At 43.0% G+C, this 12,367-nt stretch overlaps 1 protein-coding gene across 1 annotated transcript in view; it reads right to left on the bottom strand.

The window, feature by feature from the left end:
- Positions 1 to 12,367, bottom strand: part of MYO15A (myosin XVA) — a 137,297-nt gene that overhangs the window by 61,778 nt on the left and 63,152 nt on the right. The window contains exons 22-24 of the mRNA XM_061569710.1: positions 11,805 to 11,928; positions 10,502 to 10,677; positions 10,094 to 10,178 (exon numbers count right to left, since the gene is read on the bottom strand). Coding sequence (XP_061425694.1) covers positions 10,094 to 10,178; positions 10,502 to 10,677; positions 11,805 to 11,928 — 385 coding nt within the window. The remainder of the gene's footprint in view (positions 1 to 10,093; positions 10,179 to 10,501; positions 10,678 to 11,804; positions 11,929 to 12,367) is intronic.

Below are 12,367 nucleotides of genomic sequence, written 5' to 3'. Positions count from 1 at the left end.
TTCTTGCTATGAGGCACAAGTGTTACCAAGTCGCCACCCTTCCGCCCAACAGCCCTACCTACAGCTTTCACCACCCTATAGAAAAATGCATTCGCAATGACTATCGACTGTACAGTGGCATGCAAAACGATTAGAGACCATTACATTTTTCTGGGTTCTTTTTGTAATTATTTGACCACTCCCCGACATTCAACCCTTTTAAAAATCCAGAGAAGAACCCATAAGGCTAAACAAAATGCTATTACAGTATTGTCCTTTTCTTTAAGTTTGGCAGAAGAGGCAAAACTGCCTCATCTTAGAACATTTGAAGTCAGCAATAAACAAATGCGTTTATGGTGTTTTTTTAGAACGTGACAGCACTATCATTATAGCGGATTGGATATTTATAGCAGCTTAGTTTACCCAAGTGCATCACAGATATTATGGTTTGTGGTCAAACAGTGCATTACATGTTGCTAGACTGATTAATAGAAGTACTTTACTTCAGTAAATCAGGTGATAATTACTAAGCTTCAAGAGCTCTTTCTTAAGAGGAAATAGCTACACCGAAAATGTACCTTGAGGCCAAAGTGTATTGCTGTAGAGAGCTGGCGTAACCTCATTCCATCTCGCCATTATGCCACCAAATTACGTGCAAAATGTTGATAGCAGCATCAGTAACCAGATATCTCAAGCATATCAGGGGACGTCATGTTAAAGCAATGACTTAGCAGTGGTAACAGTTTGTGTTCCAGTTTCATGAGCATTAGATTAACAGATGATGGATGTAACACCACCTCCTCCAGTCTCCATTGTAACAGGCAACTTAAACCACTATCCATGTTGCTCCACTTGCCTCACGTGCACACGTTTTAGTCGCGTTAAGTCAAGTATTTTATATAATAATAAAAATCACCCTTCTTCTTGGTTCTTTCTACGTGACTTTACCGAAAGAACCGAGAAGATGAATCCCTGCAGTCACGAAAGCTTTAAATCGAAAAATCACCCTTGTTTAACGAATGTCTCTTTTCCATCGAACAGATTCCACACCAAATGCTATTTTTTACTTGAAGAATTTTTTTTCCAGTTGGGACCCTAATACATTAGCTGGTTTAAGTCAGATTTACTGAAAAAGCAACAGTCCATTTGTATATAAGTCACTGGTAACTGGACAAAGACCATAGACGCACGACTATTCACGACTTGCTTTAATCGTGGGTCTCGGCCCAGGAATGAGTATTAGCCACTTGATCCACCCTGCCACGAGGTTGGTTTATTTCATTCCCATTGAACAAGCTGAACTCCGAGATGGCCAAAACAAAATGCATGTCATTGTGTTGAGCAACAACCGCATGATAATTGTTGACCCAAATCTTGTTATGTACTACGATATTTGCATTTCTGTATTTTAAAAAAATGCTACCAACTGCCCATTTCGTTTAAAAATTTCATAGACTTGTTTACTCGATTAAATCTCACGTTTTTGCTAATTGTAATCCCAATTGAGTTATTTGTAGGAATATTTTCAGCATTGGGATGTTTTCCCTATACTAGTTATAATGTATGTTTTTTTTTTAAGATATGGGAGTAAACCAGAGACTATCATGCAGAACAGGGAGAGCAAACAAACCGGACACAAAAAAGCGCACGAATCAGAAATTGAAACCAGGACCTCTTACTGTCATGCTTACGCCTTATCAATGTTCATCGTGTAGGGTTTTACATCCATATTGTGAAGCAAAATTTGCAGTTGCTAAACGTGGCTAGTGTCAGTGAGGTCATTGTTAGAAGCGTATGAGCAATGGACAAGACCGTAATATTTTCTTTGCTACGTATGACAATATTTGCACGAATAAAGTGTTCCGTGTAGTGAAACATCAGTCTATTCCTACATCGCCTATTCAACTTAAGCATTGCTTTCTTTTTTCATAAAATTTTCAAAACATGAGTAAAACTACACATCCCCTTGTACCATATTTGTCATTCACAACACTCTGTATGCATTTTTTTGTTACATTGCTGTGGTGTAATAGTACACTGGGGTTACCATACAGAGGTCGGCCACCTCATCCAATATGTCTGGTAAGTGTGGAAGAGTAGGCCAAATACCCTCTACGGGGGGCTCTCTTGGGCTTTCTCTAACAGAGGCTCTTCCACTGCCAGTGACGTGAGCAAAACAATTGCAGTGCTGCAGATTTATACTTAGACTCTATGCTATTATAGTACTGCATATACAGCATATAAGAGTACTGTTTGCAGGATATGTATAGCAAATATATAAACATGTGCCACATGTCCTGATGTCCAGGTTTGACCCTGACATTGCAGTAACTGGCGCCTGTGTTCAGGTGGCAGGATTTGATTTGTACTGAGATCAGATAGTATATTGAAATTGGATACTACATTCTTGATAGACCTAGGCTGATTGACATCTTTTTCGAGGATTGGTCTTCGGAAAAGGTAGAAGCTTTCATATGGTATGCATTCATCATTGTTATCAGTCACTGAATTTAATATTTTGTCTTTAGTGCTGCGTTAGCGTTTATTAGCCAACAACAATTATGTAAACCAACTTCTAAATTTGCCATGGCCATGTTGAGCCATCATAATGTGTTTAATGCCAACTCATATACTGTTTTAGACGTACTAACATGTTGGACCTTGGGATCATGTGTTTGCGAGTGAGATATGGTACACAGTTGCATATCCTGGATATGTGAAAAGATTGGATATGTGAACATCTGCAAATGTTTGAAGCAAACTGCTTCGATTGTGGGACCGATGCTGTACAAGTGACTGGTGAACCATCTACAGGAAATGACATGCACAAGTGCTGCACTGGGTGTGGGCGGTTAATTGGTCAGAGCGGGTAAGTGGCGGTCCGATATGTGGCAATGCCCTCCGTAAAGATGGTGACAAAAGTGCAGAGGCGATATGTGGAAGGCAAGCAAGCAGCCTCTAACGCAACAAATGCATGCGAGGTTACAAGGAACACATGAGGCTGGAGATATTTCTTTAAGACTCTCACAACCCAAGACAACTTTACCGAATTTGCAACAAATAACCTAAGAAAGGCGTTTCATGTACATCAGTCTGTAAATGCCTGCAATGCCTGCACTCGTGAATGATAACACGAGTGGAATATTCTTGTATGGCAGATTTCTACGAGGATTACTGCGAAACAATATACACAAGAGGCAAGTCCCTGAAAACTAAAATGTTTAACGCACACACACGCGCAAGCCCAGACATGTGCTTACACTCCACTTTTTTTAACTTCATTCAACCGATCCCACACTAAGCGTGCGGCAAATGTATTCAAGTACAAATCAAACGGAGACTCACCGATGGTCTTATTCTAGAGTATGGCCTTGGAGTAATTTCCCATGCGATGTTGCGAGCATTTTCATGCTCCTCTTTCAGTTCCCGATGGCGAAAGTCGTCTCACGTCTCCGGCTGTTTTCGAAGAGTCTGAGGTCCTTGATGATGATGATGGAGCGCACGCACGGGAGCGTTGTTGCGATATGCTACCACTCCACACGTGTCAACGTCTTACACTGCCTCCACCGCTGCCCACTTAAGAATGTGGTCGCCCTGTGTGACGGTACGTCATCGTCGCACCCACATGCTTGTCATGTGGGTGGGTTGGGTGTGTGTCACTGCCGACCGAAACATTTGCTGCGTGAGCCCCATCACCCGCAGGGCTCAATTTAAAACGAGAAGGGAAATTGCAAACCGTTTGTGCGCCGGAGTTAAGTTAAAAATACAGGTGTGTTATAGTCGACAAAGGCACACTTAAGCAAATATACACCCTTTAACGTCACGTGTAAATAGCTCTATATATCGTGGAACCGTGTGTCTTTATACACCGCACTGTTGCATAATTTACAGTTTATTTGAAGTTAAAAAGCCTGAGAGCATCAGGCGCAAAGATGACGGAAGACTATTTACAGTCCAGCTGCTCACAAAGATCCCCCATCAAGGCTGACAGGCGATTCACATGCAGGAGACGATACAGCACCGCACTATACAATCCGTGGCCTTAGTTAAATTCCTAGCTGCTGCTAACATCATTATTGTCTGTCCTGAGCCCTCCCCTGCTTCCACTGAGCCTTGAATGGCTGCCTGGTACTGTGTGTACATTAGCACGGCTGCCAAGTTTAAATTCAGCACTTTAGAAACAAGGGGTTTGTGGGTATTGATGGATTGGGGGTTGGTGGACCATCAAATGCACAGCAGCGTCATAATTGTCATAATCATCATCTTCTTCATCATCTTCTTCATGATCATGATCGGTGGGGCAAGCGTGCTGATTTCGGCACACACAGCCCTGATTTTCCCAGGCGTCTTGAGAGGCTTCCAGAGTTCTTTACAGAGTGGGGCTCCACCCACATTACCCAGAGAATTTGACCAAATATTCATACGTGAATTTGGTGAAATTTTGTCCGACGGGCAGGATTCCGCGAAAGCGCTAAACCACATTACAGAGTCTGGTGTTATGCTTTGCACTGCCGGTAATCGGTAGACTTGTACATCAGGTGTGGCTTGGCAGCTCCTTGTATAACTTAAAACCTTCACTTGTCCGCACCTACAGTTAGCACAGTTGGCTACGTATCGTGCAAAAGAAGTTCAACATACATACAGACATGTCTCATCTGATGCTGTAAAAGACACTCAAATCAATTGGACAGTGTTATTCGCATCAAAATACGCATCCATCTTCATAGAAAGTATTACTGCATAGAATACTTTAAACATGGCTACATTTGCTTGAACTGGAATATTATTGAGTCAGTGTGAACACGAAGGGCAATTGCCTTCTGAAATTCAAATATCCCACGTCTGCAATGGAATGTGCAATCTGCCGGAAACGTCGTTATTATTAGCGCTATGTTTACATTTGCTCAGGTAACAAGAGCTGGCCAAATAAATCTGTACACGTATCCCCTTTTGGTAGATCCAATCTAAAATTACCTCGATTAGCTCCAGATGTAATGGGGAAGACTGACAATCTGTCCTCGTACATTTCAATCAAAGTGCAGGTCTGGGAGTGGCCCTCAGGTAGGGTGTGCCTTGAAAATCAATCAGTTCTGTAACAGTGTGAACGCTCTTTGGTTCTTTCGCTAAAGTCACGTATAAAAATAAAATAATAAATTTAATAATAGCATACGACGTTTCTATTGCAACACAAGCAATCATTATCAGGTATAAATGAAATAGCAACAAAAATCTAACCAGAAAACTATAGACAGACATATAAGCAGACAGATATCACCAAGATACATAGAGAGAGAGCAACACATAGGCACACAGAGAGAGAACGTCTCTGTGACGAGGCCTTAAATAGAGAGAGGGGGCGGGGGCGTAGAGAGGGAGGGGGTTAGAGAAAAAATTTGCATGTCAATGGGTAGGACGACTGTCCGTAATCAGGTCCGGCGAAGATATTGGTTCTGCCGTGTTTCAGATCTGACACTGTCTTGTTGCAGCAGCCCTTTCACCCACTTCAGCAATTGTTTCTTGCTGTGGTTGTCCCACCTGATGACGGACGCTTGTGTTGCGCCCGAAACTTCGTGATTTATTTTATTTTATGCCTACGTGACTTTACCGAAGGAACCAAAGAGTATGGATCCCTGCAGTCACGAAAACTTCAAATCTAGCCCTCACAGAGTAGGTAGGCCTTCATCTAGCAGTGATTGATAAAGAGACAATAATGATAATTCGTTTAACTATACTTGTATTTGGTAGTGGGCATTGACTGTTTTTGTGTCATACTCTTTGAAAACGAAGCTATAAAAATGAGTTATCAAATATCTGATGTAATATTTAAATTCAATACCCTCAAAAGCCTCAAGATGCAAACTTTTGTAGGGCTAGGATTAATTATTTAAAAGATAAAAAAAAGCTGGCCCACAAATATTTGTGACACAGCTCAACTTCTGCAATGGAAAACAACCTGCACCTCCTTACACACGACTTGCCTGGCCCAGCCTCAGTACTGCTTGAATGCGCCAGTGGAATAGTGAGTATTATGAAACTGGATTAAAAATAGTTTTTAAAAGTAACACACTCAGCTTACTTAATTATTATTGTATTATTTTAACCATAATTACTTATATCAAACGCATGGTTATTTCATTCGTAGGCCGGCCAGATGCCTTTTCTTGCCTAGACTCTCTAGGCCTTCACTCAGATGAGAGGATAGCATAGGGAAGGCCTGCCAGCTTATACTTAATTACACACATACATGGGCCCTGGGTGAGTTTAATGGCCCAGTTATATGTGACTTTGTTCCAAAACAGAAGCAAAGAAATTGCTATAACATGACATGTTGTGCAAGATTTAAAATGCAACCAATTTTGGCCATTTCACTTCAACATTCCACACTTTACATGCCGAAGAAGGGACAATGGGCCCAGATGACCTTTACTGAAATGAACTCATCACCTCAGAGTCATGGGTATGCTGTTTCTCTTCCAAAGAGCTCTCTCTTCAAACCAAGTAAACCGAAACGTAAATAAAGATGTCTGCATGAAGTAATGCAGCTTACAATGAAACCTAGAACTTAACCATGATACTTGTGGCCTTAAGAATGCAGGCATTGAAATGTCAATTGTGCCCTAGGGTGCATGTAAAATAACACTGTAACAACACATTCACAAAGTTAATGTTTCCACTTGAGGTGTGGTTGCAAATGCCCAACAATCAATTATGGTCCAGTCACCCAACTGTATAAAATTGTCCAAACAACATTTTGTTATAAGAGGAAACTATATCCTCGAACATTGTCAAAAGGAAAAAAAAACATACTTAACATTTTTCCTGAGATGTTCTCGCAGTAACAATACCATCACATATAGAAAATGCAAACAGCTGTACAAAGTGAAGATGGAGTTTCGATTTAAAGCATTCGTGACTGCAGGGATTCATCTTCTTGGTTCTTTCGGTAAAGTCACGTAGAAGGGAAATAACAAAATAATAAAAATTAAACATAAAATAAAATTCTCACGACGTTTCGGCCACAACGCAAGCAGCCGTCCTCAGGTGAAGAACAGGGCTGTCGGAAAGACAGCGTCTGAATGAACACCAATATGAGACCTGGGGAAATGTCCTCAAGCCAGCCTCGAGGCCAAGAAATCGTCTCAATGACCCAAGACTGCACAACATGCAGCTTTACAGAAATATTGCTGTAAACATATTTTAACGTGCATATCTACCGTAGAGGTGAGACCCGTGCAATTACTTGCTCAAGCCAATGCTGGTGGAAGGGCCTCCACTCGAGGTATCAACTGTGATGAAGCCATTTTACTGCTGGGTGGCCAGAGGCGGAGAGATATAACTTGAGCCACTGTTTCAACTGCCGTTGCCGGGAGGTTGAACCAGCAATATCTGAATTGCAAGTTTGGTGTCCTAGCCATAACACCGTAGTGGCATCCCTGTCTATAGTATGCATTTATACTGGTAGGAACCTCCTGGTTACACCAGCCCACAGGGGATTATTGTGCCCGTCGTGCAGGGAGGGGCTGGGTGGGGAGGGGCTGGGTGGGGAAGGGATGGGTGGGGAGGGTGGGGAGGGGCTGGGTGGGGAGGGTGGGGCTGGGTGGGGAGGGGCTGGTCACCCCGTGGTGCCCTTATAAAACTCAACGTTTAACCTACTCACACCGGCTTGTGCCCGCCCTCACAGTCGAGCATATTTGCGGAATACACCACGCCGCTGTTGATTCTGGCCATTGACCGAGCAACCAAAGATTCCTACCAGCTCCCTCTGCAGGAATGTGTTAACTTTCATTTTGATAATTTAATTATTTATATTTAGACACGATTTAAGTATGTTACAGAAGTGAGTAGCATCAACACACACACACACTTCCTCCAATTATAACCTTGCTCAATGCAATAAACGTGCGTACTCTTAGCTCTTACAACTCTAACTGTGCTGTTGGTTGCTGGCTGCTTGACGTGTTGGGCCTTTAGACATGGGTAATATGACTATCCAAACAAGAGGAATGTGTTCAAGCAGGAATTTATAATTAATCTTATCGAAAATATTTTTTTTCGCGTCGTGAACCACTGGGTAAATAGTAGGTGTGTAATGATCGTTAGTTAATCGATTACATCGATACTTAGACTGACCATGCTTGCTTCGCATGATGCACGTACGAATTGAATAGAATTACAATTCATGCAAATTATGAGCGAATGTAAAATTCAATGAGAGTCGGACTCCAATGCTGCGGATAGCCTGAGATGTCATGCGATGACCCTTTGGGATGGTGCGACCGCCACCCAATACTGTTGTAAGTTATCGGATCTCCATTAAAAATGCATAAGGAGACGGCTTGATTAAGACCCTGCTGTGTGTCTTTAAGTATACTTAGCTGAGTAACATTAGGATGTGAGGACCAAAAAACTTCTGGTAGAATATATTAACTGAGAAAGTCAACGTGTTTAAAGGTCAAAAACAGACGTTACTTGCTAGATTGTTAATCATGCTTACAAAATGTTCCGTTTTTAGTTAAGGTGTAAATATAGTATTTCACCGTTGTGCAGTCAAGATTATTTAAATCGATGAGAATTACATTGTGTGTTTACCGCACTATACACGGCTGTCCAAATTAAATTTCACATGAATGGAAACCCATCTGCCAGCAATGTTATGCCATGACATCACAGTCATTGTCAGGGTCTTGTGTGTGGATTCCTCAAGCATTATGCATTGTCAGTGCTAAATAAAGCAACTACAGTACATGAAATATTCACTGTTGCCCACCACCAATAGGTGACTAAAATGATAGATTCACACATTACACTATTATGTCCAATATTGCATTGGTATCACCGTTATTACTGGTAGTTGTGCACAAGTACAAATAATACATGAAAAAACACATTACGGTTGCCTACGTACGGTGCGAAAGAAGTAAAAATACATATAATATCATTGTGTCATTAAAATAAATAAGTAATATGGTTGGCGATGTTTCATGCCACAGCCCTTCTTCATAGCGCATACATTTATTAATGACAGGTCTGTTTGAGCGATGCCTCTGGAAGGCTCTGGGGTAGGTGGGCGCATGTGAGAAGTCGGAAGCGAGCCTGGGCTACTCTTAGCCTAAAGTAAATACAGAGTGTAGTATGTAAACCAAACCCCTGTGGAGATTAGGAGGCCAGCATGGTTATAAGTTAACCTCCTTTGTGTGCGTTTGGGCCTTGACAGGTGCTCGCGAACAACAATTGTTCCCAAAACCTATGAGGCTATGTCGGGGATCTTTGTATTCATTAAAAAATGCATTGTTCTGGCAAGGAGATGCTATTCTTAAGTTAGGTAACTTGACACAATATTCTAGAGGTCATCGCGGTCGATGCCAATACCACCATACCTGGCCTCTGCTTCTTTCCTTCTTCTAAATTCCTTAACTGGTGCACAGTCGATGCCCTTTGCACAGCTTCAGGGCTTTGGCCTGGTCTCTGACCTCAGATGCCACTTCAATGGCTGTCTCAGTAACACGTCCTCTCACATCATATCTCATCCATCACAACCTGCTCTGCCTGGTTAATTCTACAATGCTTGCCGGTCACATTGTGTAATCTGAAGATTATATTTGTCATTGTGTTGCTAAAATCCAGCTGTCAACATGACAAACAATAGTCCTGACTCAAAAGACACTCATCTCAAAGGGCTATAAATGTTATTAATATACGGTGCTTCCCTTGTCATCACCACACATCCCCAAAAGATACCTTTGCATTTTCGCACGGCCATTTTGTGTGGCATTATACTCTGTCATGCGTCTTATTCGTAGAACCAATGAAGATCAACTATTAGAGATTCACACCTAAGCGATATAGTCATTCAATTGCTTAGTCAGAGAGGTGGTAAATTTCAGATATGCTGCCTTCATTATTATATTGGGGGCAGTGCGAAGTTACGTGGTACATGGTTTGGAGTTCGGAGCAGCAGTTGCACGCAGGAAAGTGTTTAATTTTTTACTGGGTTATGCTGAAAGGCACACAACTCGGATCGCACAACGTGGTGGAGGTTAATCCACAGAGAACCCAGCAGCGGAGTGCTCTCACCGTGCAGTGTGTGCGCACATTCACACGATTGCTTCCTGACCTTCAGGTAACGTCTCCGGCAGAGGAACATGAGAACCGTGGCTCGTAGGCGGATGAAGCCTTCGCGGATCATCTTGTAGCGGTACCTGGCAGCAAGGGAAAATGGCTTATTGACCGCAGGGGATACCGTGCATACATACACAAATGTAACCCTCAGAACTGTCTCAACACTTAAGTGGGTTTCTGTTCGGACGGGAGAAGAATAACAATAACCAGAGAGAAATGGTGAGAAAGATACTGCCATGTAGAAAGATACTGCTATATTCTCAATTAAATTAAACAAATTAGGGCACGCGCACACACACCCCACAGATTATAAAACCCACCACCAACTTTTCTTAAAATTTCAGGAAGACAATGCACCTTAGTCCGGATTGAAACAATAGCTGCGACGTTTGCTGCACCTCACCTGGCCTGGTAGCCACGGATGTGCGCCTGCAGGAGGATCACCTTGGACCTCATGCGGTGGTAACGCCTGCGCGCCACAAAGCCACGCACGTAGCGCTGCATGGTGACCGCCGCCCAGTGCAGCACGCGTTCGCGCCTGCTCTCCAGTGCCTGGTGCAGCTTCTCTTTGAGGAAGACCTGCTTGCACCCACACGCACACGCGCACACGTGCACACGCGCACGCAGTGCAAGCCCGGCACTCAGAAAATGAAAGGAAACGGTGCAGCCCGGAAATTTCTTCCTCGCGTGACTACTGATGGAAGGGCCTCCGCTTCAGGGAGCTCGAGAGAGTCCCTCGTGAACTACTCTTCCATTCGGTTTAGATGTCATGGAAATGGGGAGGGAGTACCCACATTTTACCGCACCACACACGGCCCTCCGATCGACTGTGGTGCACCCAATTACTGTATTCTGATAAGTGTACAGATATGGGGGATTTAAGGTATTGTCCATTGTTTCCACTGCTGTGCTGGGAGATTGAAGCGGTGGCCTCTGGATTGCAAGTCCAGCGAGCTGACCATTACACCAGCTGTTCCCATGTACATAGGTACACAGGATATCTGTCCCAGGCTATCTGACATGAGTTTTCACGCTTTGTTCATAAGAAGTTCGTATGAGAAAGCATTATGTTCTGGGGAGTCCTCATTGTGCCCACTGGGGTACGACTGTCATAAATGCTTTACATTAACAAAGTGTTGTTCCAAAAACTCCTGTAGACAAAACTCATCTAAAGCAGGAACTAAGAAGAACACACACCCCCCAACTCTATACATACTATTACTGCACCATACAATTCCACAGTGAGGCATCTGTGCAGCCTCAACAATAAGCCAAAGCCTCTTCAATCACTCTCTTCCTCAACACAACCCACATACTCAAACACGCAGCCACAGTTTCAAAACTAACTAACAGCCCGAACATAAACCCACAACGTTTAACACTAACGGATCAATGTTTATTTCGTAACAAAATCAAATATTATCGAATTGTTTTTGGGTTGCATCTCCCATTCACAACAAAAAATATATACTTCTGAACTAAAAAATATGAGCAATGTTCAATGTGGCCCATGTAGGCCATGGCATAGGACACAATGACCAGTTATTGTGAACCATGCCAAAGGATATTTCATGTCCACATTTCAAGAGACACTTTTGTTAAGCATCTATGCAAAATTGATGGACAGATGTGAGAATTAAACGAGTGGCCACGGTGGTTTCCCTTTCACGCAATGAGGTACAAGAGATGCGTTCTTCTCCACGCACCCGGTTGATGCCTATTTGGTAGGGCTCATCCATGTGCTTCTTGATGCTGATTTTGCTGAGGATGGTGACACAGCCCTCCCGGCCGGACACGACAGCCTCCTTCCTGCCCACCAGCATCTTGTACCTGCCCAACGCCAAGCGCGCGCACACACCACGGTGAGAGCCCTGTCAGAGGAGCACACTGGGCATGGTTATTGCTGCTGGGGTGGCATACTCTTAGGTTTTTTCGGTAAAGTCACGTAGGTAAAAAACTAAAAATAAAAGTTAATAAAAGTAATAATGGAAATAAAATAAAATAATAAATCACGTTTCGGAGGCAACACAAGTCTCCGTCATCAGGTGGGACCGTCACAGCTAAAATTACTGCATCAAGTGCTGGGGTGGCATTCAGGTTAAAGCGTCTGAACAGTCTAATGCTTAGCCTACTTGCCTCACAGGCTGAAACATGCACAGAGTCCCATCGTTTATATCGAATGCTCTTGGTAATAACGTATGGTATCACAGCAGCATTTGTTTAAGAAGCCTGCTGATGCGACCCAGTACGTTAAAACCGAGCTAAAGTT

Source organism: Lethenteron reissneri, chromosome 44 (assembly GCF_015708825.2).
Source record: "Lethenteron reissneri isolate LAM-NWPU_2019-01 chromosome 44, ASM1570882v1, whole genome shotgun sequence".
Taxonomy (NCBI): domain Eukaryota; kingdom Metazoa; phylum Chordata; class Hyperoartia; order Petromyzontiformes; family Petromyzontidae; genus Lethenteron; species Lethenteron reissneri.
This window is presented reverse-complemented; position numbering and strand designations above follow the sequence as displayed.